At 48.1% G+C, this 25,333-nt stretch overlaps 5 protein-coding genes across 10 annotated transcripts in view; 2 read left to right on the forward strand and 3 right to left on the reverse strand.

Moving 5' to 3' along the window:
* pex26 (peroxisomal biogenesis factor 26) overlaps nt 1-1,811 on the reverse strand; it is a 30,176-nt gene extending 28,365 nt beyond the window's left edge. For all 3 annotated transcript variants that reach the window (XM_058077073.1, XM_058077072.1, XM_058077071.1), the window contains exon 1: nt 38-1,811. In XM_058077073.1, coding sequence (XP_057933056.1) covers nt 38-258 — 221 coding nt within the window. In that variant the 5' untranslated portion in view covers nt 259-1,811. The remainder of the gene's footprint in view (nt 1-37) is intronic.
* Nucleotides 699-2,021, forward strand: llph (LLP homolog, long-term synaptic facilitation factor). 2 transcript variants are annotated; one of them, XM_058077081.1, is made up of 3 exons: nt 699-857; nt 1,090-1,334; nt 1,400-2,021. In XM_058077081.1, the coding sequence occupies exons 2-3, from the start codon at nt 1,103-1,105 to the stop codon at nt 1,561-1,563; spliced, it is 396 nt and encodes a 131-aa protein (XP_057933064.1). In that variant the 5' UTR covers nt 699-857; nt 1,090-1,102; the 3' UTR covers nt 1,564-2,021. The 2 variants fall into 2 exon arrangements, with proteins under 2 accessions (XP_057933064.1, XP_057933065.1); XM_058077082.1 differs by having other exon boundaries at nt 1,090-1,330; nt 1,399-2,021.
* Nucleotides 1,817-6,960, reverse strand: hcls1 (hematopoietic cell-specific Lyn substrate 1). The gene is made up of 15 exons (XM_058077989.1): nt 6,952-6,960; nt 6,791-6,874; nt 6,635-6,708; nt 5,454-5,577; nt 5,285-5,395; nt 3,650-3,704; nt 3,470-3,580; nt 3,279-3,389; nt 3,155-3,210; nt 3,012-3,081; nt 2,783-2,931; nt 2,623-2,715; nt 2,184-2,487; nt 2,019-2,084; nt 1,817-1,953 (listed from the first exon to the last, which is right to left on the reverse strand). The coding sequence occupies exons 1-15, from the start codon at nt 6,958-6,960 to the stop codon at nt 1,817-1,819; spliced, it is 1,554 nt and encodes a 517-aa protein (XP_057933972.1).
* golgb1 (golgin B1) lies at nt 6,655-23,006 on the reverse strand. Of its 3 annotated transcripts, none has more exons than XM_058077062.1 (19): nt 22,453-23,006; nt 21,561-21,813; nt 21,374-21,487; nt 21,022-21,306; nt 20,820-20,933; nt 18,754-19,357; nt 18,615-18,685; nt 16,841-16,898; nt 12,001-16,759; nt 11,523-11,934; nt 10,479-11,465; nt 10,203-10,396; nt 9,972-10,131; nt 9,798-9,898; nt 9,642-9,734; nt 9,504-9,573; nt 8,117-9,432; nt 6,791-6,874; nt 6,655-6,708 (listed from the first exon to the last, which is right to left on the reverse strand). In XM_058077062.1, the coding sequence occupies exons 2-17, from the start codon at nt 21,801-21,803 to the stop codon at nt 9,295-9,297; spliced, it is 8,403 nt and encodes a 2,800-aa protein (XP_057933045.1). In that variant the 5' UTR covers nt 21,804-21,813; nt 22,453-23,006; the 3' UTR covers nt 6,655-6,708; nt 6,791-6,874; nt 8,117-9,294. The 3 variants fall into 3 exon arrangements, with proteins under 3 accessions (XP_057933045.1, XP_057933047.1, XP_057933046.1); XM_058077064.1 differs by having other exon boundaries at nt 9,663-9,734; nt 22,453-23,005; XM_058077063.1 differs by lacking the exons at nt 6,655-6,708; nt 6,791-6,874 and adding an exon at nt 7,266-7,377.
* Nucleotides 23,007-24,649: 1,643 nt separating this feature from the next.
* guca1a (guanylate cyclase activator 1A) overlaps nt 24,650-25,333 on the forward strand; it is a 3,218-nt gene continuing 2,534 nt past the window's right edge. Inside the window, exon 1 of the mRNA XM_058077080.1 lies at nt 24,650-24,948. Coding sequence (XP_057933063.1) covers nt 24,751-24,948 — 198 coding nt within the window. The 5' untranslated portion in view covers nt 24,650-24,750. The remainder of the gene's footprint in view (nt 24,949-25,333) is intronic.

The raw sequence follows: 25,333 nt of genomic DNA on the forward strand, positions 1-25,333 counted from the left end.
GCTGAGAAAACACTGCAGTCAGACATAAACATGTCACCTGACGTCCCCTTCTTCTTCTTCTTCTTCTTCTTCTTCTCCCACGGCCTCTGCGACACTCCCCAGGCCTCTGTCGCATGTTTGAAAGGCCGCCTGGAAGTCTTTAAGTAGCATTAGCTGTTCTGTGGCATTCTCCAACATGTTTAACATTTTTGTTAGACGAGGAGAGAGCGGTGGATTGAAGGCAGGCGTAAAATTGCCACTTGCACAAGGGCTACTCATGACTCTGTATATTATGATAACTCTTCATAAGAACTCTCACTGCTGGAATTGGGTTTTAGTTTTCGTTTCGTAACACCATTGTTGACTTGTTAAAAGTTGCTAAATACCCAACCTTACACGCCTCGTTGTTTTATTTGTGCGTATTGACACTCGGTTCCATGTTGATTTCCAACACTTCCGGGTTGTAACGGCTAGCCAATCAGAGATCGTAATATACGGGTGAAAAACATCCAATCAGAGATTGTAGCTTTTAGACGTGCAACGGCTAGCCAATCAGATGTCGTAATATCCGGGCGAAAAACATCCAATCAGAGATTGTAACTTTTAGACGTGCAATGGCTAGCCAATCAGAGGTCGTAATATCCGGGTGAAAAACATCCAATCAGAGATTGTAGCTTTTAGACGTGCAACGGCTAGCCAATCAGAGGTCGTAATATCCGGGTGAAAAACATCCAATCAGAGATTGTAGCTTTTAGACGTGCTACGGCTAGCCAATCAGATCGCAGCTTCTTCAGTGAGGGACATGACTGTTCTTGCACTGTAAACACGTGTCTATCCTTTCTACCCACGGAGCGATTACAGCAGCAAAAGCGTTCCTTGTAAGATACTTTACATTTATGTGTTTTGTTTGTTGTGTAAATCACATGATATATGTAACTTTTAATACACGTAATACGCGTTAGAAAGTAGCTTCGCTACCAGATCGCTAACGAACTAGCTGGTTGTAGCTAAGCTAAGTGGAAGTTAGCAAAATAACTCATATTCCGCGATGCTTGTTATGTAAATATATGTTATAATAATAATGATAATTGTGATATTCTGCCTTAACAGGACATCACCAAAAATGGCCAAAAGCTTGCGGAGCAAATGGAAGCGAAAGATGCGAGCAGAGAAGAGGAAGAAGAATGCTCCCAAGGAGCTAGCCCGGCTCAAACAAGCCCTGAGCCAGGACAAAAAAGCCGACGCCATAATGAGCGACATGCAGGAGATCGCCATTGTGGTGCCGGCTGAAAAGATCAGGAAGGATGCAGACGTTGACGTGACAGAAGGTGGCGGCGGCGGTGGTGATGATGATGGTGAGTGAGGCTAATCTTCTCTTGCTTTGGAAACCGGAAATGATTTTTAATTTTTCCTTTTGCAGAGGGGAAAATGGACTTGGACAGCAAGCGGAACAAGAAGACGCTCCTGAATGAACATGGACAGTATCCCGTATGGATGAACCAGCGACAGGCCAAGAAGCTGAAAGGCAAGCGGACGGCGAAGAAGGGAGGCCAGGTCAAGAAGAAGAAGGGCATTGCCTGGTGATGCAAGATGTTTGCTTTCCAAAGACTGAAGATGATATTGTCCTTAATTATGTTTATTGATCGATATAGACAGTCCGATGTATATTCTGGTATTTCCTCCAAACAAAAGATACTTGGAGCAATATTCCTATTCAAAACACGCAAAGCTCAGAATTCCTTTCGACTCTCTAGAAGATCGATTTATCAGATTTATCGGCGTACGAGCGACACAATCTTACACGTGGACGTGACCGGACGCTGTGGGTCGGCGTCGCTCACTGCATCAGCTCAACGTACGCCGCTGGAAAGAGGCCGGTGCGTCCGTGGCAACGTCCCTTCCACCATCCCTCGTCGATCATCTCGATGTCGGTGATCACGTCGTCCGGATTGAAGGAGATCTCGTCTGTGTCCTCTGCGGAAAATGATCCGATACGAGTGTATGGGAATTGAAATCAAGAAATAAAAGTAACGGCGTACCTCCTTGGTAGTCATAAAGCGCTTTGGCGTGGACGCCGCCTGACAGGTCTTCGTAGTCGCCGGTAGCTGCGGTGACATTTGAATGCATTATAATAATTTTAATAAATCATTTTTTGTCAGATATTTCCATCTTTGTTTAAATCTCTTGTGACTGTGATGCTATACCCGGCCAAGCCGGAGGGGGCGCTGCGGCAACCTCTTCGTATTCATCATTGCCGTACTCCACCAAAGGGGGCGCCGGAACGACTTCCTCATACTCTTCGCCTACATCTTCTGACGTCACTTCATCATACACGCCCATATCCTCCTCCTCCTCCACAGGGGGCGCTGGTGGAACCTCCTTGTACTCGTCACCTTCGTCATACACGCCGATATCCTCCTCATCCTCCTCTACCATGGGGGGCGCTGGGTAGTCCGGGAAACGGTCTGAACGTGGAGGCAAGGCTGGAGGCCCCTCATCGTATTTTGGCTGGAATAGTTTCAAAGTAGTACTTCAGGGGTTGTAGTATAAGTGATTTGTATGGTGCAATGGCGACCCCCTGTGTTGGGACTTTGTATTACAAGCATTTAGTGGCAAAAGGAACCAAAAATGGGAACTTCTGACCTGTGGTTTGGGTTCTTCTGGCATGTTCAGGTACATCTGTGGTGGGGATTCACATTCTGCTGGATGAAGATGTTCCTCTCTGAGCTTCTGCTCCTGCAGGAAACATTCAAGATGGAAGAAACGAGGCGGTAAACTCGCAAGAAGGTCTTCGTGGGGTCACCTGTTGACGACGTTTAGCTTCCTGTTGCTCCTTCTTCTCTCTGTCCCTTCTTCTGCTTCTTTCTTCTTCTACTCTCCGTCGGTCCTCCTCGTCGGAGGCCTTGGCCATGCTCTCGAAACGAGCCTTCAGCTTTCCCGCGCCGCCGGCGGCTGCAGCAGACACGTCGACGAGGTGAAGATGGATGAATTTTTGTGATCATTCGAGCTTCAGAGCGAGATGAGGAACTCACCGGCTTCCACCGGCTGCGTCTTCGTGTACGCCGAGGCAGGAGAATCCACGTCTGAGAAACCTGAAGCGCTCTACAGAAAGAATATCACGTTCGGACCTCGGTGCTTCAGATGTTCTCCACGTGTTGGCGCCATCTTTACAGACCTTATCCATGCGTTCCGACTGCACACCGTAGCGACCGCCGAAACCTGTTGCGTAATCTAAACACGCCCCCCCCCAATCCGTCAGTGAGCTGTCCCGAATCAGCGAGGTCAAACGGTCACCTCACCTTTTTGGGACGAGTGCTTTTCCGTGTGGCCCGAATACTCGTACCCCACGGCAGCTTTGTCCACCTTGTCCTTCTCCGTGCCGTATTTGCCTCCGAAGCCTTTGGAGTAATCTACCGGGGCCAAAAGAAGGGGGGGGTGAAGGTGAAGTGGAGGTCAAGAAGCAGTGGGACGGGTGGGGGGTGGGACTCGCCTCTCTGAGACTGATGCTTCTCTGTTTGGGCTTTGTAGTCGTAGCCCAGAGCCGCCTTGTCCACCTTGTCCTTCTCCACCCCGTATTTGCCCCCGAAGCCTTTGGAGTGGTCTGCACGGGACACACGGACACGGGAGACACGGACACGTAGGAATCGTTTCCCGCTGCTGATTCACTCACCCGTCTGCGACGTGTGCTGCTGGACTCGTCCTTTGTACTCGAAGCCCAGCGCGGACTGCAGGGACATGTTTGGGAAGTCAGGAAAGATCCGGGAAGATCCAATAAAACGACACATGATGGAGATCCACGTGCACATCCAGACCGTTCCTTTCCTTTTTTCTCGGAATATTTTGCCTTTATTCTACCACTTTTGCTGTTGTGCGTGTGTGTGTGTGTGGGGGGGGGGGGGGGGGGGGGGCAATCCAAAAAAGCAGCTGGGCGCTTCAAATGTCCCGCAGGCCACACTTTGGACTACACCCAAAATATGTGCATGCATACATACATACATACATACGTGCATGCATACGTACGTATGTACATACATACGTGCATGCATATGTACATACATACGTGCATGCATGCGCACCTATGTACATACATACATACATACGTACGTGCACGCATGCACACGTATGTACATACATACGTGCATGTGTACGTACATACATACATATATATGTGCATGAATACGTACATACATATACACATACCTGCATGCATGCGTACATACGTGTATGCATAAGTACATATATGCATGCGTACATATATACGTGCATGCATGCTTACATACATGTATGCATAAGTACATATATGCATGCGTACATATATACGTGCATGCGTACATATATACGTGCATGCATGCTTACATACGTGTATGCATAAGTACATATATGCATGCGTACATATATACGTGCATGCATGCTTACATACGTGTATGCATAAGTACATATATGCATGCGTACATGCATACGTGCATATATGCATGCATACGTGCATATATGCATGCGTACATACGTGTATGCATAAGTACATATATGAATGCGTACATACATACGTGCATGCATACGTACATACGTGTAAGCATAAGTACATATTGCATGCGCACATACGTGTATGCATAAGTACATATATGCATGCGCACATACGTGTATGCATAAGTACATATATGCACGTGCACATACGTGTATGCATAAGTACATATATGCACGTGCACATACGTGTATGCATAAGTACATATATGCACGTGCACATACGTGTATGCATAAGTACATATATGCACGCGCACATACGTGTATGCATAAGTACATATATGCACGCGCACATACGTGTATGCATAAGTACATATATGCACGCGCACATACGTGTATGCACTAGTACATATATGCATGCACACATACGTGTATGCACAAGTACATATATGCATGCGTACATGCATACGTGCATGCATGCATACATACATGCATACGTACATACATACATACATGTTACAAGTACCTGGGTGTTCACCTCAACAACAGACTGGACTGGACTCCTAACACAAACGCAATACATGAGAAAGTATTTCATATTTCATATTATCTTGTAAACTGTATATGTATATAATCCTGGGTAAAAGTAATACTTTTTAGGTTTTTTACTATTTAACCGGTTCTGTCCTCTTGGCTGCTGTGCAATGTTAAATGTCCCCACTGAGGGACGAATAAAGGGACATCTGATCTAATCTAATCCAATCCAAAGCAGTACGTGTACGCCTTGACCACAATGCTGCAGAGAGGAGGCAGCGTGAAGAAACCAGACGTGTGGAAGTCCTCCCACCTTGTCCACGCGGTCTTCCTCCAGGCCAAACTTCCCTCCAAAGCCTCTGGCCGCATCCTTCTGGGAGCTGTGCTGCTCCACCCGAGCCACGTAGTCGTGTCCCACGGCCACCTGCACGTCCACACTCATGTTAGCCACCCCGCCACCGCAACGATCGGGTCCATCAAACCTTGTCCATGCGGTCCCTCTCCACGCCAAACCTCCCCCCGTAGCCGTAGGACGCTTTGGCCGTCTCCTCCTGATGTTTCACCTGCTGGTGCTCGGCGGCCACCGTGTGTCTCAGCTCGGCAACGCTGCAGTCAAAGAAAGACGGAGCGGCGACCAGTTACACTTCTTCCATCTTGCCAGCTGGAATGTCCTTTTCCACCAAACAGCAATTTCATATTTCATAATAATATTTCATTCATAATGACTTCAAATATGGCGACCGGTCTACGTAAGAGCAGAGCTTCTCAAATGGTCTCCACGCATTTTCAAAAGGTCACAGGTCATGACAGACTTTACAGCTTTTTAAAATTAATAATAAGATTTTTATTAAATTAATTCTTAAATATTTTTAACACATTTATTTATGTCATTTTATTTTTTTACACTTTTAATTGGAAACATTTTTATTTTAATGTATTTTTTTTTACAATTTAATTACATAATTTACATTTTAAGTCACTTTTTGTCTACATATTTATTCAAGTCATTTTAATTTAATGTTATACTTTTATTAGTTAAATTTTATTTTGTTTTTTTCACACTTTTTTACACATTTTTACTCAGTACAAAAATGACTTAGTGTAAAACAATATTTAAAAAACACATACAAAAATTTTTTTTTTTTAAAAAGGACAGTATAAGGTCAGTATAAAAATAAATATAAATAAATAAAAATGAATTTAAAAAATTGTACAAAAATTACTTAGTGTAAAACAATATTTAAAATTGTTTTAACACTTTTGTATTTATTTTTATTTTTACATTGTCCTTTTTATTTCTTTTTTTTTTTACCAATTTTATTTAAATTTATGTGTAAATTATTTGTATTAATCTCAGTTAATCTACAGTTTATTTATTTCTTCATTTATGTGTTTTATGTATATATGTTTATATTTTCATTTAAGTGAACCCAAGCAAAAATAGAGGTAAATATATATGAATATATGAAAAAGACCAAATGTACAACGCCTATGCAGTATAAACGCCAGTACTATACTTCATGTCATTTTGGCTCGGTGTCTACGACCAACACCGTTTGACTTTAGGGTAATATCACTTCCTCTTCCTGTTGTTGCGCAACATCTGCTCATCATCTTGACCAGCACGCACGAGCGGACGTGACACCACCCACTAACTTCTTACCTGATGTGCTCCTTGCGGCCCGAGCCGTCAATAGTCTTGGCCCCCCACCTCTGCTCCTGCTCCGACACATCATTCTGAAACAGGAAGCGGTTGCATCAACCTCACAAACACACACACACACAGCAGTGCAGGAAGTCCAATGACAGAAGAGCATACTTCAAAGTCGGGGTCCGTCTCCCAGTCATCGCCTTCTGCAGCCACCTTCATGCTCACGTTGTGGCCCACCACGGACTTCCACATCTGCACAAACACACACAAACAAACACACACAGTGACTTACTCATATTTCCATGGTTGGAAAAAGTAGCCACTCTTACAAGTCTCATTTCCCTAAAATGAGCAACACTCACATTTAACACTTATTTTAAACCTAAAAGTATTAAAATCTATATTTCACAATTGATACAAAAACATTGTGTACTTTATTGCTATACTCTTCCTGTTACATTACAATTATTACCTGATTAGCTAGGGATGTTGACATAAAGTGCATTCCTTTTAAAAGTTCCTTAACAGTAACATCAGCACTTTTCATTCAGTCATCAAATATCATATTTTCTTAATAGAGGACACAATGGCCGGAAGTTGAAATAAATGATAAAATAATCTCCGTTAAAGAGACATCCATTACCTTTCAGTCGATCTTTGCAATTTACTGGATTTCCAGATTTCCGCATCGAGTCGACGTGACGCCACAAAAGCCGCGTGAACGAGCACAGCAAAGCGTGAACGCGCCTTGTCAACTGAAACAATATTTGATATTTCAAAGGTGTTTTGATCTAAAACACATTCAACGCTGAATTTGAAAAAGGGATGGAAATTGGGCTTGGGGTGCTGCTTTCAAGTGCGGTCGGACATCAGAAACTTCAAAGTCAACGAAGCCAATTCCATTAACAGCATGCTAACGTGATATTAGTATTGGAGATCGATCAAGTATTGGGTTTGGAATGCTGCATTCAAGTGCTTTCGGACATCGTAAACTCCAACGAGGGTCATTCCAGTAACAGTGTGTTATTCTATTGGAGAGGAATAAAGCATATTGTTTGTTTATTTCGGCTTGTTCCTGATTATCTAACCCTATTGTACTTTTGAGGCTATAAGTAGCCAAAAGCCGTTTATCAACCAGGAAACGTGTACTTTGAAGCCGCTGAGAATGTTCCATTTCCGCAATACCAAGTTGCAACACTAGAGGGCAGAATTACTGCGTGGATATCGGTCTAGTCTGGCCTTTTATTTTAAACAATAAAATGGCGTCGCGCCGTTTGTCTTGTCAATATTTCACTATTTGCAGTCACTGTACTTGGCTATATAAAAGTTCAAATATGATCCCGCTCTAGATCGCGTTTTTTTGTAAAGAAAGTAATAAATGTTCCGTTCCGTGAAGACAATAGTACTGAAAGACAAGTTATATGTTACATGTATTGTACACATATTGCTGTCACAAGGCTAAAGCTAATATTATGACATGACGTGATCAATTACCTTTCATAACGAGCCCAGCCGACATGCTAAAGCTGAATTCCTCTCATTCCGTGTGGAAATTGTATGTTTTTGGCTTCTTTTGTCCATCTTCCCCACTCTTTTGGAACTCTTGCTTAAGTTTAGAAGAGGTACATTGGAGGCTAACTAGTTAGCTTGCTAGCTTGCGCTGCTGTTACGGGGATTCCGTAGCCTTCAGCTAGTACATGGAAATCAAAACAATAATAGTGTAAAAGTGTCTATTCAGACTAGGAAAATAATATTAATATTATATTTAATCAAACTTTGCGGAAATATACTATAATGACCCTTAGGGGTATTATGTGTTGTATTTGCGCAGGTGTTGCAATTGAGAGATATGTTCCGGGGTTGGGAAGGAAAAGGGGTGACGGACAGGAAGTGAGACAGAACCCGCATGTTAGGGAGTTGTAGCCCTTGTTAGGAAGCTTGGTTCTTTTGACCGTAATAAAAAACCGGATGTTGTTCCACCCGTCTGGTCTGGTGTTTGGATGAGCGTAGAGTGTTACAGTATTATTGTCATGTCTGAGGTGAAACAAAAAAATCGGAAAGCACACATTTTTTCCCACTAAAAATATCCTTTTATTATTTAAATGCCGTTTTATGAAGTAAAAATTAGAAGCAATTATCGACTAGAAACCACTTTTTGATTTCATGTTTTCCTTTGCAGCCCTTTAGATTGGTTATATGTAGAAAGTGTTTGATGGTGCATTTCAAGCAGAAAAACAATAAATTAGACTACATTAACCCTAGCATGGTTGACAATGGGATGGATATTAAGGGGAATATGTATCCAGGAAGAAGCTTATAGGCATAAATATCATCCTAACGGGATTCACATGAGGGAATGTTGAAGGAATGAATTTCACCATACCGGGTTTTTGTGCATGTGATCACATGACCTAAAGCAAACCTGTCACCATTATACACGGCGAATATCTGGATATTATTTTCCAGAAAAACCTCGTCCCTTTATGGCAAATGTTAAAACAAAAGCAGCCCCGCATTCATCTACACTCACTTGCCAGTTTATTAGGTACCCTCCAGTCTCTGATGGGCGTTCCTAATAAAGTGACAAGTGTCATGCAAGCGTCCGTCCCGTAAAGTGCAATGTTTGTGTGCGGAATCCTCGGTTCGGCGAGGCGCCGTCCCCTCCATGTCCGTCACAGGAAGCCGCCCACGCACAGCAGCAGCAGCACGTGCACGCTCAGCAGGTAGATGCTCAGCAGCAGCGGCGTGCGGCGACGCCAGCACACGCCCGCTCGCAGCGCCCGGAGCACGCCGGTGCCGCCTCGACGCGTCTGTGGGGGGGGGTGTGTGGAAAAGAATCATTCAGGGTGGAAGAGAGGGGAAAATGGCGGCGTGTACTCACCCGGGTGACTCTTCCTTCGGGCGCCTCGATGAAAACGGCCGCCTCGGAGAGGTCGCCTTGTTTGGCTTGGCTGTGAGCAAATGAATACAAAAACGTGAGAAGATGTGACTTTACGTGCTCCATTTGGATGCATGACACCTCCTCATCTCCTCCTTGTACCGCCTGAGTCGATCCTGCGCCTCCATGAGTTGCTCCTCCGCAGCCAGCCTCTGCTGCGTCTCCTCCTCCAGCCTGAAATGGACAACATCATCTCGTTTGAATGATGCAAGTTCTTCCATGGATCCGTGTTGGTACCTCTGCTGTAGTTCCGAGATGTTGGAGCGAGACGCGTGAAGCGCTTGGCGACTGTTCTTCTCCTGAGGAGCTCCAGGAGCGCTGTCTCCTTCCCGTGAGGCCTTTTTTTTTTTAAAAGGAGCGAATGAAAGGTTGGAGTTATGGATAATGACGTAAGATATCGTTTTCGTGCACCTCTCTCTGGTCGTGTTCTTGCTGGAGTTTGGGCGTGTGCGCGCGGGCCTCCTCCAACATGGCGGCGAGCTGCCGCAGCTGCTGGTCGCGTTCCGAGAGCGCGCCGAGCGTCTGCTGCTTGAGTTGCTCTGCCTGAGCCATCCAGTCCACACGCTCCAGTCTGGAGGAACAAAGCGCTGGTTTTGTTGTCACCTCCACGTGGCGGACATGGATTTGGGTCGGACGTCTCACCTGAGCATCTCGATTTCCTGCTTGTCCACCTGCACCATGTTCTCCAGCTGCGTGATGGCACCCACCATGGCTTGGTTCTTGTTCTTCTCCTCAAAGAGCTCCTGGCTGACTTTGATCAGCTCTCCTGCTCCCAGACGAGCCAGCTCGGACTTGTGTGTCTTCAGCTCTGATGTTTGTGCTTGAAGCTGCTCCAGCTTCAAGAGCAGAAGATCATTATTCCGATTATTCTGCTCAAGTTAGAACAGAAAGTGGAAAGACCTGGAAGGAGCCACTCACCAGTCTCTCGCGGTCATTCTGGAGAGCTTGCAGGGCATTCTTCAGGCTCCATACTTCTCCAGCGGAGCTTCCAGCTTTTCTCATCTCCTCCAGCTTCATCCTGAGTTCTTGGACTTTGTGTTCCGCCTGGTCTCTGCTGTCCTGAAGCGATGCCATGGCTTTGCCGAACGACTGGTTCTCTGCTCTGAGCTGCTCAGCGGCCTCCTTTTCTTCTAGGAGCTTCTGCTCCACGGCCAGGAGGTCGCGGGCCAGCTCCGCCACCCTCTCCTGAGCGCTCTCGGACTCGGTGCGCATCACGCCTCCTTCCCAGCGCAGCTCGGTGAGTTCTTTGGTCTTTGTCTCGTGCTCCTGCTGCTCCCCGAGGAGCTTCTCCTCCAGGGCTTGTGCTTGCTGTCTGGCCGCCTCCAACTGCTCCCTGAGCTTCTCGACTTCAGCTCCCGGAGCCTGGGCGGCTTGTAACGGGGTCTCAGCTTCCACCTTGGGACTGCTCCTCAACGTGCTCTCCAAGTCGTTGCGCTCCTTTTCCAGGGATGCAATGCGCTCTCGCTGCGCCGCGAGGAGCTGCCTGTGCTGGGAGTCCTTCAAGCTGAGAACTTGCTGGAGTTCATCACGGTAGCCGTGGAGCTGAGCAGATAGTTTGCCCTTTTCGGCGTGAAGGTCGTCTCTCTGGACCAGAAGAGAGCGCAGCTCCTCCTTGAGGGTGTTGCTCTCCCGTGCAGCCTCCTGGATCACATCATCCTTGTCCATCATGACCTGCAGATGTTTCTCCTCCAGCTGCTTGTACATGCTGAGGACTCGGTCTCGGTCATCCTGCAAGGAGCCCATGGCCTTTGTGAAGGAGCCCAGCTTGGCACTGCAGGTGTTGATCTCCTCCTTGGACCTTCGTAATTCTTCCTCGGCATCTCGCAGTTCTCCTCGTTTCTGCTCCAGCTCCTCCTCAGCTTCCCGTGCCCTGGCGTCTGCCTCCTTTCGTGCCTCCTCCGCGGCCTACCAAGTCAAAGCGTTAGAAGGTGGACTCAGTGGGAGAAGATGTTCTGGTCTTACCTGTACAACAGCTTGCTCCTTCTCATCCAGCATCTCCACTTCCTTCTTCTCCTTCTCATGCAACTCAGCTTGCAGACGCTCCGTCAGGGTCTTGGAGGCGTGGAGGTCAGCTTCTAGTTGCTCCAAGGTGAAACACAGACGCCTCTCGTCCGTCTCCCGCTCCCTCAGCTCCGCCCTGGCTCGGCCCACTTCCTCCTGGAGCCGAGCCACGGCCTCCTCCAGAGCGCGAGCCCTCGAGTTATGGCTCTCCACCTCGTTCTTCAGGAGCTGGGCTTCGCTTTGCACGGCCTGCAGCTCAGCCGTCGTTTGGAGATGCTCGGCACGCTGCTTTTCCGCTTCCGCTCGGCTCTCGTTTAGCTTCTTCTCCGCTTCTTCCAGATTCAGCCGCAATTCCTGGTCTGCTTTCTGTAATCTGCAACACGGAAGAATGTCAGGTAACCATGGAAACGTCAACTTGGCATCATGGAGCAAGGATTACCTGTCCACCGAGAGCTGAAGTTCTTGCTTTAGAGAAGATTCTTTCTGGAGGTTCTCCATCAGCTCCTTGGCTCTGCTTTCAGCTTCCCGAACCTCAGCCTCCTTTCCGTGCAGAGCATCGTTAAAGCGAGTCTCCCACTGCCGGGTCTCATCCAGAACCCGGTCCCGGTCGTCCTGCAGCGACGACATGCAGCGCGAGAAGGCGGCCAGCCTCGCCAGGGACTCGTCCAGGCGGGCCTGCATCTCCTGGGTCCTCCGCTCAGCCGCCTTTGCCGTCTCCCTGGCCTCCAACGTGGCTTCTTCCTCCTTCTCTCTGTCGCTGTACGCCTCCTCCAGTCTGAGCTCCATCTCCTTCAGCTCGGCACCGAGCCGGAATCTCACAGAGTCCAGGGTCTGCTCCGCGTCGGCTTTCAACAGAGCTTCTTTCTGTTGGAGACTCTGTTCCAAAGTGGCTTTGTCAGCCATGACCACGTTGAGATGTTCCTTGGCTTCACCCAGGTCGGATTTACAGCTCGTCAACTCTGCTTCTAATCTCCTGAGGTCTTCCTTGGTTTTGGAAGTCTCATCTTGGGAATGTTGGAGGTTTTTGCTGAGCTCACCGTGGCCCAGCTGCAGCGCCTTGGCCTCCTTTCCCAGCTCGCTGATCCTTTCTTGGTACTGGATGGAGTCCTTCTGGAGCTGGCGGACCTCCATCTGCTTCTCCCTCAGGAGTTCCTCCAGCTGACGGGCTCGGCTCTGGCTGCCTTCTTTGATTCTCTGAGCGGACCTCAGCTGCTGTTCCAGCTCCCTCTGCTTCCCGGTTTCGGCTTCAGTCTCGGCTCTCTGCCTCTGGGCTTGCCTCAAGTCCTCCTCCAGGCGGGACGCTCGATCCGTCTGGGCTCCGACCTCGGCTTCGAGGTCGCCGCGCTCCATCTCAAGTTGAGCGAGGAGCTCCCGGTTGCTGGCCGCCTCCTGTTGGTAGCCTGCGATGCTCCCGTTGAGTTGGGCCAACTGGTTCATCAAACGTTCCTCCAGGTTGTCCTTCTCGCTTTCGAGGCTTCTGAGGAGCTCCTTGAACTGTTCTTCTCGCTTGGAGCCCTCCTCCATCAGATGGTTTTCTCTCTCCTTGCTCTCGTGCAGACATCTTTCCAGGGAGGCCGTAAGGTCCGACTTCTCCTTGCTCTCCTGGAGATGTTTCTCAAGGGAGGCCAGTGCAGCCTTGAGTTCGGTTTCTCGTTTTTGCCAGAGTTCCCTCTCCGAATGAAGAGTTGCCTCCAGCTCTCCAACTTTGGTCTCTAATAGAAGCTCTTGTTCTCCTGATGACTTGGAATTTATGAGGTCATCTGGATTCTCGCCGAGGGTTCTGGTTTCTTTGGCTTCTATGATTTCGGTGTCTGGGTGCTGAACCTCCTCAAGAACTTTGTCAGCGTTTTTTCTCTCCATTTGGTCAAGTTGTGTCTTCAGGTCTTCAATCTCTTGTCTTAAGGCGTCTCTCTCCGACGTTCTGGCGTCCAACTCAGCTCTCATCATCTGCAGCTCAACTTGAAGTCCTGGAACATCTTCAGGTTGAGGTTCATCGTCTGGTTTTGCTCCTCTGCTTTCCTGCCCCTCTCGAAGCCTTTCGGTCTCCTCCTCCAGCTCCAGGATCTTCTGCTGCTTCGCTTTGATGAACTTCCTCATTTTGTCTTTCACCGACTCCACCTCCTTCTGAGCCTCCTCTGCCTGCCTTTCCGCTTCCTGTTTGGCGGCCTCGTTGGACCTCACCTTGGCCGCCAGCTCCTTCCTCTCCTGCCTGGCGGCCTCCAGGACTCGCCTCACACGCTCCGCCTCGTCGCTCACGTTCTCGTAGGAGCGGAGTAAGCTTTCGTACTCTTCCTTCATGCCGCGGACCTTCTCCTCCCATTCGCCGCACATCCTGGACGCCTCCTCTTTGGCCAACTCGCCTTCTCTTTGACATGCGTCCTTCTCGCTGGCTATGGCCTCCATGGCCAGCTTGAGGCTCTCGCAGGAGGAGCCCAAGCTTTGGTTTTCCAGCAACATGCGGTCAACCTCATCAATCAGCTTTGCGCGTTCCGTTCGGAGCTTCTCCAGCTCATCGTCCGCCATCTGCATCTTCTGCTGCAGCTCCGCGAGGAGGCTTTCACTTGAGGCGAGCTGCTCCTTCTGACTTTTGTTCTCCTTGAGCACCTCCTTGCGAGAAATCAACGCCGCCTGAAGTTTCCGCTGAAGCTGTTGCGTCTTGGCTTCGTTGTCCTTGTCCTCCTCAAGGTCCACCTTCTTGCTTTTCTCCTGTTCGGCTTTCAGCTCCTCTTCCAAGGAGGCTATAAGACCATCTTTGTGCTCCACGGTGTCCTGCACTGAACGGAGGAGAACGTTCTGCTCACAAAGCTGCTGGCTGAGCGCCGTGATCTCCGTGTTCTTGTCGTCCAGGAATTTCTTAAAGTCTTCAACTTCCGCTTGAAGTTCTGCAATGGAGTTGGAGGACCGGGAGGAAGCTGCAGCGGCAGCAGCTCCCATTTCCGCTTTCAAGGCCTCAGCGTAGAACTCGGCTTGCTGGTACTTCTCTCTGAGGTCCTTCATTTCTGCTGAGAGGACCTCAAGCTGTCTTTCGTTTTCACGCAGGGCCGTGAGCTCCTTGCTAACCTCCTGGAGGTCCGTCTCCTTCTGGGACAAAGCAGTCTCCACTTCCTGAAGCTTATTCACCAGCTTCAAGTTCTCCATTTGCACACTTGAGATCTCATCTCCAAGAGCTTTCATGGTTTCCTCCTTTTGAGGGGACGAGATCTTGCACTGCTCAGACGGTTGGTGCTGCTGACCACCAGATGGAGGCTGCACCGAGTCCGTCTCAGATCCTGCAAAATCCACCCAGTCCTCTTGGGCCCAGTCAGAAGATGCGGCCTTCTCTAAGTGAGGAACCGGGTCCTTGCTCTGCAGAGGTGGCAGCTCCTCCTTCTGAGGATTCATCTTATCTTCTAATTCCCTCAGCTTCACGAGAAGAACCTCATACTCGCTACTCTGCACCTCGAAACGTTCCATGAGATCACCGTATTCGTCCTTGTGCTGCTTCAGCTGATTCCGATGGTGTCGGTCTTTCTCCTTGGCTTTGCGGATGCTCTCCTTACGAGACTCTTGGGCCTCCTGGACTTTCTTCTGCAGTGTTTCACACTCCGCCTCCAGAGAGGCCACTTGGGATCGCAACAAGCTGGTGTCAGACGGCGTGTCGGACTCGCCAGGGCTTTCGGTTTCAGCAAGAAGTTGTCTCTGCTGGCTGATGGTGCTCTCCAGGTTCTCGATGACTTCGTCTTTGGAGATCACTGCTTGCTCCAGCTCCAACAGTTTGGCGTCCATGTCCTCCAGTGAAGACTTCTGGACTTCTGGTTCCACTTCTGGAACGTTTGCAGCAGTTTCAGATGCGTCTTCTTTTGGGTTCTTCACCTCCATCTCCAGGTCAGCGACCTTCTTCAGGAGTTCTTTACGTTGCACGAGAGCAACCTGCAACTTCTTTCTCGTGATGGCCAGCTGAGTTTCCATCTCCTCTTTGGCCTGACGTAGAGCGGCTGGTTCCTCGTCCGCGGTCTTCTCAAGTTCTACGAGCTGCTCCTTCAGTTTACTGACTTCACCGTCGACTAAGACTCGCTCTTCTTCTGCGTGGTGAAGTTTTGCCGACATGCTGTCGCTGAGCTCGGTCATCTGCTGCTCCTTCTCGCTGAGGCGAAGCCGCAGCTCGTAAATCTCAGAGTCCTTCTTCGATAAAGTGTCGCTGTCAATCGCCGATATCTGAGACTTCTCCAACATGCTGCTCTCCATATCTTCGAGCTTCCTCCCCAGCTCCGAACATAGGAGCTCCTTGTCCTCCAGCTGTGAGCCGAGCACGCTGGCCTGGTTCTCCTGCTCAGAAAGGGCTCGGCGAGCCACCTCCAGGTCTGCTTGTAGTTCCTGGATCTTCTGCTCCTTGGCGCTACCGTCGATGTTCAGAATGTTAATTTGTTCTTCCAGAAGGTCGATTTCAGCGATGTGCTTCTCTGCTGCTGAGCTGCTTTGCTGGGTAACATCTAGAAGTTCTTCTCTGGCACACTTGAGCTGCTCTGCAAAGTCGCTTGCCTGAGACTCCGAATGCTCCTTAGCAGCAGTGAGACGTTGCGTTTCTTCTTCTAGATTCTTCATTTTCTCCTGGGACCATGATGCCGCCTCCCGGAGGGTTTGCACTTCAGCTAAAAGTTCACCGTACCTCATTTGGAGCTCGTCGGTAAGGCCTGAAGAAGAAGAAGAAGAAGAACCATCTAGTGTAGAAGCACCCTGCGTAGTCTCGTGAACCTCAACCGTTTGTCGGATCATCACGGAAGAGGACGTGACCAAAGTTGTGGAGGTTTCCTGCTCCATGCTCGTGGTCTCCCATGACTGCATGTGGCCAAAGTCCTGCATGATGGACGGCCACTCCTGGCGTCCATCCTGGTTGACAGCTTCTAGAAGAGTCCAGCTGCTGTTGCTGGTGACCATCTCATCAGAGGAAGTCCCTTTGGATTCTTCAGGGGAGTCATGATGTTCGATAAGTTCTGGGCTGCTCTCATTGCCGGCAGAAATGGAGAGGACTGACATGTCCTCCGCGACCAGGGTGGTCTCGTCTTCTTGGGTGTCCTCCAGGGAGTCGAGAGGTGTTGCGGCGTTGTTTTCGTTGTCACCATCTTTGCTCTCGTGGATGTTTTCAGCTGTCGTGACGTCACTTGTGGAACCTTCTTGAGGCACTTGCTGTGATTCGTGTTGCTCCAGGTCCCAGATGGTGGCTACGGAAAACCACAATGGTCCAAAAAGTCAGGAAAAATAGCCGTCTACTTGATGAAAAAATAAAAACTATCACGCTGTACCTTTCTCAGCTTCAGAGGAAACCTCAGCTTCTATCTGCTGTGAAACCATCTCAGGAGGCTGAACAAAAGCAAGAAAGATTTAGTTTTCAAAACATGGTACACAAATTGCCATGGGGGGACATGAATAAAAATGCTAAACAATTAGCGCCCAACATTTCAAAAAAGCAAAATTTGTTCTCAAATTGCTCTCTGGTTCTACCATATCTTACTTATTGTGTGGAAATATGGGCTAATAACTATAAAAGCAATCTTCACTGGCTAAATGTACTGCAAAAAAGGCCAGTAAGGATAATTCATAACGCCGCCTACAGAGAACATACTAACTCCTTATTTCTAAAATGACAAATACTTCAACTTGCTGATATAGTTCATCTTCAAACAGCTAAAATAATGCATAAGGCTAAAAAAAAATAAGCAATTAGCTAAAAATGTCATCCAATACTTCTCTACAAGAGAGGAGAAATATGATCCAGTCATGATGATGATGATGATGTGCTATATATATATATATATATATATATATATATATATATATATATATATATATATATATATATATATATATATATATATATATATATATATATATATATATATATATATATATATATATATATATATATATATATATATATATATATATATATATATATATATATATATATATATATATATATATATATATATATATATATATATATATATATATATATATATATATCACTATATTGACACTTACTATGGTACCCATTATGTCATTGGATGCTCATATCACCTCGTACTTTGGTATGTGACAAAAAAAAGCAGGAAGTGAACAAAAAATATATTTTTTTTTAAGTAAAAAATAAAACAAATAATAAATTAAACTATATTAGGAAAGCAGGAAGTGAACAAAAACATATTTTTAAAAAGTAAAAAATAATAAATTAAACTATATTAGGAAAGCAGGAAGTGAACAAAAACATATATTTTTAAAAAAGTAAAAAATAATAAATTAAACTATATTAGGAAAGCAGGAAGTGAACAAAAACATATATTTTTTAAAAAGTAAATAATAAATTAAACTATATTAGGAAAGCAGGAAGTGAATGATTTTTTTTTTTTAAGTAAAAAAAAAATACTTCAACTATATTAGGAAAGTAGGAAGTGAACAAATGGTTAGCGCGCAGACGTCACAGCTAGGAGACCAGGGTTCAATTCCACCCTCGGCGAATCTCTGTGTGGAGTTTGCATGTTCTCCCCGTGCATGCGTGGGTTTTCTCCGGGTACTCCGGTTTCCTCCCACATTCCAAAAACATGCTAGGTTAATTAGCCACTCCAAATTGTCCATAGGTATGAATGTGAGTGTGAATGGTTGTTTGTCTATATGTGCCCTGTGATTGGCTGGCAACCAGTCCAGGGTGTATTCATATGTTATGCAGTGAGTGTTTTATCTGAATCCCTGCACTGTATAAACCCTCCCATGTACAGTAGGTGCGTGTCAGGATGAAAGCGCGACCGATTGATGCTTTCATTGTCGTCGGTTGTGTGTATTTTTGTGTGCTTGGGATGGTGTTTGTTACACTTTGCCCTTGAGTTCAATTGAGCCTGACGCCGCTGGTCTGGAGGTGTCAGTGCAGCATAAACGTCAGCGTGGAGAGCTGAAGGTCAGATTAGCGAGTGGGTCAGTGTCGGGGGGGGATTAGCGGGCTCACTTCCTCCTGTGACCTGCTTGCTGTCACGTCTCGTCTGACTTTGTACTTAATACCTGCTTTGTCTTCTTAGGAGGACTCACCGGGTCATGTGGCCTCTCCAGCTGCTGAGTCTCGGCTTCCCCGTTCTCAGCGGTGATCCTGTCCAGTTGTTCTGGAAGCAGATTGTTTTTATTGTTTGTGAACACAAAAGGACATTTCCGAGAAGATGAAAGCTCTCACCCTGAAGAGCCTCCATGGTGCTTGTGAGCTCAGCACAACGTCGCTCGCCGTCAGAGCGTTCCTCGTCCAGCCTGGTGACGTGCGCCTCAATCAACAGGAGCGTGTCCAAGACCTCGGAAAGATCTGCAAGCTTCTCCAATGGTCGCACTTCTTGAAAGGCGAGCGGTTGCAAGCGCTGCCAAACCTCGGCCAAGATCTCACTCTTCTTCTGGGAGTCTTCCTGCTCCTCTTGAAGAGAAGCCAGCGCCCGCTCCAGCTTGTCCACTTGGGATTTGGTCTCTTGTGACTCAGCCGCTCTTGAAGACCTAAGCTCTCCTTCAAGGCGAGCTATTTCTAACTTGTGTCTCTCGGAGGTTTCCTGGCACGCTTGGATGGCCTCTTTCGTCAACTTGGCAACCTCCGCCTTCTCCTTCTCCAGGCTCGTATTAAACGCGTCTCTCACGGAAGTCAGCTCGCTCGCATGCCGTGCTTCAGCCTGGGACATCTCTAGCCGGGCCTCCTGGAGGGCCGCTTCCGCTTCGCTGGACCGTCGGGCCAGTTCCTCCCTCAGCTTGACGGCTTCGGTCAGTTCCGCATCCATTTGCCGGAACTGGGTCGTCAGGATCTGAGTGGATGAGCAAAATGTGGTTTCAAGCGCTTTCATGGACAGGTTGAACTAACGAGGGGCTCCAGACTCGCTTTTCTGAAATCAATATTCATGTATTCATATTCATGTTAGTTTTGATGACAACATTTCATTCAACCATTCTTCGGGCGAGCCAGCCAATCACAGGGCACATATAGGAGACAAACAAGCATTCTTCGGGCGAGCCAGCCAATCCCAGGGCACATATAGGAGACAAACAAGCATTCTTCGGGCGAGCCAGCCAATCACAGGGCAAAAATAATAGACAAACAACCATTCTTCGGGCGAGCCAGCCAATCACAGGGCACATATAGTAGACAAACAAGCATTCTTCGGGCGAGCCAGCCAATCACAGGGCACATATAGGAGACAAACAACCATTCTTCGGGCGAGCCAGCCAATCACAGGGCACATATAGTAGACAAACAAGCATTCTTCGGGCGAGCCAGCCAATCAAAGGGCACATATAGTAGACAAACAACCATTCTTCGGGCGAGCCAGCCAATCACAGGGCACATATAGTAGACAAACAACCATTCTTCGGGCGAGCCAGCCAATCACAGGGCACATATAGGAGACAAACAACCATTCTTCGGGCGAGCCAGCCAATCACAGGGCACATATAGTAATCAAACAACCATTCTTCGGGCGAGCCAGCCAATCACAGGGCACATATAGACAAACAACCATTCTTCGGGTGAGCCAGCCAATCCCAGGGCACATATAGACAAACAAGCATTCTTCGGGCGAGCCAGCCAATCACAGGGCACATATAGCAGACAAACAACCATTCTTCGGGCGAGCCAGCCAATCACAGGGCACATATAGCAGACAAACAACCATTCTTCGGGCGAGCCAGCCAATCACAGGGCACATATAGTAGACAAACAACCATTCTTCGGGCGAGCCAACCAATCACAGGGCACATATAGTAGACAAACAACCATTCTTCGGGCGAGCCAGCCAATCACAGGGCACATATAGACAAACAACCATTCTTCGGGCGAGCCAGCCAATCACAGGGCACATATAGTAGACAAACAAGCATTCTTCGGGCGAGCCAGCCAATCACAGGGCTCATATAGGAGACAAACAACCATTCTTCGGGCGAGCCAGCCAATCACAGGGCACATATAGACAACCATTCTTTGGGCGAGACAGCCAATCACAGGGCACATATAGACAAACAAGCATTCTTCGGGCGAGCCAGCCAATCACAGGGCACATATAGACAAACAACCATTCACACTCACATTCATACCTATGGACAATTTGGAGTGGCTAATTAACCTAGCATGTTTTTGGAATGTGGGAGGAAACCGGAGTACCCGGAGAAAACCCACGCATGCACATCTCCACTCTGACTGTGCTCATTGTCTTTATGCTACTCAGTCGCTAGTCTGGAGCCCAGAAATGGGAATGTAAATTTGGGAATCTGCACCTGTTTTTGCTGATCCGCACTGCTGACTTCCTGCTGCAGCATTTCCAGCACTTGGGAGCGTGATTTCAAGGCCTCCTCGAGCTCCTCACAACGCCGCTGTGCTACATGAAGAGCCTGCGACGTCCACCAGAGAAGATGACCGTCAGAGAGTGTTTCATTGCAGATTAAAAAAAAACAAAAAAACAAGTGTGCCATCTTGAACCTGCTGGATCTCCCCGTCCTTGGGCGACTGCGTCGTGGCCGCCAGCAGCTCTTCTTCATGCTTCTGAATCTGCTCCTGGAAACGCACGTCCTTCTCGCACACGACAGCCTGCAGGAGCTTGATCTGCTCGGCGTGAGCGGCTTCCTTCTCCACCAGGAGCTTCTCGGCGGCTTCGAGTCGTCCTAGCAGCTGGTTGCTGTTTGCCATCTCCTCGCTCAGCTTGCTTTGGAGCTCGTGCACGTCGCCGTCTGCGGCCACGTCTCTGGAGAAAGAGATGTCGGGGCTCTGGTGGACACAAAATGAGATGGAAAGCTTAGGAACTGGTGGAAATGGTGGAATGTGGAATACTTACTATTGCTCCTTCTGGTCCCTTCAGGTCAGCGATCTGTTTATTGAGTGCAACCATCTTGGCTTTGGCCTGCAGTTTGAGTTTATTAAAGCGAGCCTCCCCCGCCTCCCTTTCGTTCTGCCAAACAAACAAAAACCGACCAATGAGTCGGCGCCACAACGTCTTGCCAAGTGTGGAACGTGGTGCACACCTTCAGCAGAGCATCCTTGCCCGCCAGCTGCGTGTCCTTGTCCCGGATGAGCTCCTTCAGCTGCACCACCAGCTGCTCCAGGTGGGCCAGGCGCTCCGTCGCATCCTCGGGCGCCTCGGATTCCGCAGGTGCTTGGCCCCCGTCGGCGGGAGGCTGAGGCGTGAGCTCGTCCTGTTGCGAGTGTCCATCTTGGCCCTCCTCTCCGGAGAGCTCCTGGAGGACCGTGGCCAGGCGGCTCAGCATGAGGACGGCACTGCAATGGGAAGGGGAGGCCATTTTAGGGTCGACACGTTTTAATCCATCAAAACAACACTGAAATCTAGTGCAATTATTATTTAAATACAAACAGTAGCAGTACTAGTACTTCATTTGTATCAAAAGTATTTTAATGTATCACTACACATATATGTGTCCCTAATATTGCGGCCAGTATTCTAAAGATAATTTCTCAACGAATACGTCTGTCAGAGTTTCACTTTTCACTTTTTATTGACTGCGATCCCTAAGCAAATAATTCCGGACTAGAACGACAATAGCCGAACTTCCCCGAACACAGCCTTTAGTCCATTGCGGCTGCGTCACCGTACACATCAACAGAGGCGATTCTTGCTATCTATTACGAAATTGAACAGAAAACTCCCCCGCACAGCTTGACACTAAAGCCTTAAGAATGCATTGGACGTGATGGACTATTACAAAACGGAGGGGGAGAGCAAGGGAGCGGACTAGAAATATTTTGTTTACTGTAGCTTCCGTGTGAAGGCTAGCTAGCTAGCTAACACTCGCCAATACCCTCCAATATCCTTCCTCCAAATCCCGGCGAATGTCCTTCGTCTCTTCGGGAAGCCAACGAAGCGGCGACGCTTTAAAAAAAAGATTACATTTGACTCACCTGTAAGAGTGCTTCTTGGTGGATGTTTGTGCTTTATCCGCTAATATTTCATCGGATGGATTTCCAGGCAGCAGAGCCACATCACCAAACTCTCCCGGAAACAAAACTTCCTCCGCGCTGATTGGACGAGAACGGTAAGGGACTGTTTGCAAAGTACCACACGCCACATATTGCGTTCGCTCCACGCAGGGGATCGTCAATTAAAAACGCAAAGATGAGTCACACATATAAAATAATAAATTGTCCCCCCCATGCAGGACAGAGATAATTCAACAATGTCTAGACAGGACCCGAGAGTCGACTTGATCGTTAGCAACTGCAGGCAGCTGGGGAGGAGCCTGGCGTTGTTCGCCCACTACGCCACCGTGTCTGTGGAGTTTGTGGGTCGCACGGTGCAGTGGATGGTGAACGCGGTGAAGTGGATGACCCTGATTTCACGCTGCACAGTGTCCGCACTGGACTCCATCCACAGGCAGCTGCGGCGCTTCTTGAGGACCACCGTGGACCAGCATCCGCCGTGATGGTTATTTGGAGGATGGAGGAAGAAGACAAGGTCATCCATCAAGTCCTGAAATGGATAAGTTTAGGTTCATGACAGAAAAAAAAACACCAAGAATTTTGCAAAAGGGACAAAAAAAAATGTCCCAATGATTGAAGATCATAGCACTTACCGAGACTGGGCCGTGCTGGGGGGGCGGGAGGGAGGGGGGCGGGGTGCTCCGACATGCTGTGATGTACCAACCAGCTTGCTTTTCCAAGCATTTACATGCAATTTCTCAATTGCAATTTTGTTTTGTTAATGTACGTATGACAACAAAGTTTTTTTTAATAATATGTTAGCATTCATATCTTCTACTTTTAAACTAACATACACTGTGTATGTTTCTGTTTGTTGAATATTATGTGCAAGTAAGCATGTGTTTTTTTTTTATTTAGAGCAACATTTCCTTGTGTATGGTTCATGTGGCCTCATAGCTAGGAGACCAGGGTTCGATTCCACCCTCGGCCATCTCTGTGTGGAGTTTGCATGTTCTCCCCGTGCATGCGTGGGTTTTCTCCGGGTACTCCGGTTTCCTCCCACATTCCAAAAACATGCTAGGTTAATTGCCCACAGGTATGAATGTGAGTGTGAATGGTTGTTTGTCTATATGTGCCCTGTGATTGGCTGGCTGGCCACCAGACAGAAGAAGACAGCTGGGATAGGCTCCAGCACCCCCCGCGACCCTCGTGAGGAAAAGCGGTAGAAAATGAATGAATGAATGCTAGTCAGGGCTGCACGGTGGAAAAGTGGTTAGCGTGCAGACCTCACAGCTAGGAGATCAGGGTTCAATTCCACACTCGGGCCATCTCTGTGTGGAGTTTGCATGTTCCGGTTTCCTCCCACATTCCAAAAACATGCTAGGTTAATTATCGACTCCAAATTGTCCATAGGTATGAATGTGAGTGTGAATGGTTGTTTGTCTATATGTGCCCTGGGATTGGCTGGCGACCAGTCCAGGGTGTACCCCGCCACTCGCACGAAGACAGCTGGGATAGGCTCCAGCACCCCCTGCGACCCTCGTGAGGGAAAGCGGTAAAAATTAATGAATTTCCTCGTGTATGGTTCATGTGGCCTCACAGCGAGGAGACCAGGGTTCAATTCCACCCTTGCATGTTCTCCCCGTGCATGCGTGGGTTTTCTTCGGGTACTCCGGTTTCCTCCCACATTCCAAAAACATGCTAGGTTAATTATCGACTCCAAATTGTCCATAGGTATGAATGTGAGTGTGAATGGTTGTTTGTCTATATGTGCCCTGTGATTGGCTGGCGACCAGTCCAGGGTGTACCCCGCCTCTCGCACGAAGACAGCTGGGATAGGCTCCAGCACCCCCGTGCGACCCTTGTGAGGGGGGGGAAAAAGCGGTAGAAAATGAATGAATGCAGCACTGTTAACTATGGTTTGTAAATAAAGCACATATTGAATCATTATGTCATCTTTCTACATAGCGTGTCGCAGATGCAAATCCACATGGAGTGATTGACACTTGTGATTTGCCAGCATATCTGCAGAGGAAGCGTGAGCATCCATTGTAATGTGTAATGGAATTCTTAAGCCGCTCATCTGCCTGGATTAAAACCGGGGATTAAACCCGACGAGGGCACCCTGGTGGGCGTGGCAGACCCAAACACGTGAACTACAAAAGCAGTCTGCCAGCTCCTGCGCTTCTTCACCCTGCGACGTCCCGCTGTTGTGTGACCGTGAAGACGGACGCGCTCCGCTTCACAGTAGACCAGTCGGGAGTCGGCGGCGGCGGCATTATGGGTAACTCTACGGGCAGCACGGTGGACGACATGCAAGCGGTGGAGATGCACCTCTGGTACAAGAAGTTCATGACGGAGTGTCCGTCGGGTCAGCTCACCCTGCACGAGTTCAAGCAGTTCTTCGGGTTGCGAGGGCTGGACGCCGAGGCCAACGACTACATCGAGCAAATGTTCCGCACCTTTGACATGAATAAGGTACTCCGAATTACGCAGGGCTCTTGAATGCAGCTTTTAGTTGTACTTGTTATACTTCTGTTTTCATCCGATGTGATGGGAATCTAGCAGTAGAACGGTGGCTTTCATGCTGATACCAATCCGTGTCCACGTGGACGGCGGAAAGCTAAGCAAGTTGAGCTAAATTGATACCCTCAAGCGTTTAATTAACGCTTAATTGACTTAATAGCTTCTCTGGCGTCACGGAGACCTGAGTTAGCTCCAATCTGAGTGTGGACTTCCTGTCACTTTAAATGAAAACATTAAATGAAGACGATACATTGAATGCAAGAGTTAGTGTTTGTCCAAGTGTGCCCATGACCGGACCATGGTGTACCCCGCCAGATGACCCGTGACCTAATTAGGA

The sequence above is a fragment of the Doryrhamphus excisus genome, chromosome 7 (assembly GCF_030265055.1).
Source record: "Doryrhamphus excisus isolate RoL2022-K1 chromosome 7, RoL_Dexc_1.0, whole genome shotgun sequence".
Lineage (NCBI taxonomy): Eukaryota > Metazoa > Chordata > Actinopteri > Syngnathiformes > Syngnathidae > Doryrhamphus > Doryrhamphus excisus.

What these genes read in the sequence shown, in the direction of transcription:
- llph (XM_058077081.1), top strand. Translation starts at nt 1,103, where the DNA reads ATGGCCAAAAGCTTGCGGAGCAAATGGAAGCGAAAGATGCGAGCAGAG. An exon ending in CGGCGGTGGTGATGATGATG is followed by an intron (nt 1,335 to 1,399) that starts GTGAGTGAGGCT and finishes TTCCTTTTGCAG; the next exon opens with AGGGGAAAATGGACTTGGAC.
- golgb1 (XM_058077062.1), bottom strand. Translation starts at nt 21,803, where the DNA reads ATGCTGAGCCGCCTGGCCACGGTCCTCCAGGAGCTCTCCGGAGAGGAG. An exon ending in GCAAGGATGCTCTGCTGAAG is followed by an intron (nt 21,488 to 21,560) that starts GTGTGCACCACG and finishes TTTGTTTGGCAG; the next exon opens with AACGAAAGGGAGGCGGGGGA. An exon ending in CCGAAGGAAGAGTCACCCGG is followed by an intron (nt 9,433 to 9,503) that starts GTGAGTACACGC and finishes CCCCCCCCACAG; the next exon opens with ACGCGTCGAGGCGGCACCGG.
- hcls1 (XM_058077989.1), bottom strand. An exon ending in AAGCTAAACGTCGTCAACAG is followed by an intron (nt 2,716 to 2,782) that starts GTGACCCCACGA and finishes TGTTTCCTGCAG; the next exon opens with GAGCAGAAGCTCAGAGAGGA. An exon ending in GCTTTATGACTACCAAGGAG is followed by an intron (nt 1,954 to 2,018) that starts GTACGCCGTTAC and finishes CATTTTCCGCAG; the next exon opens with AGGACACAGACGAGATCTCC.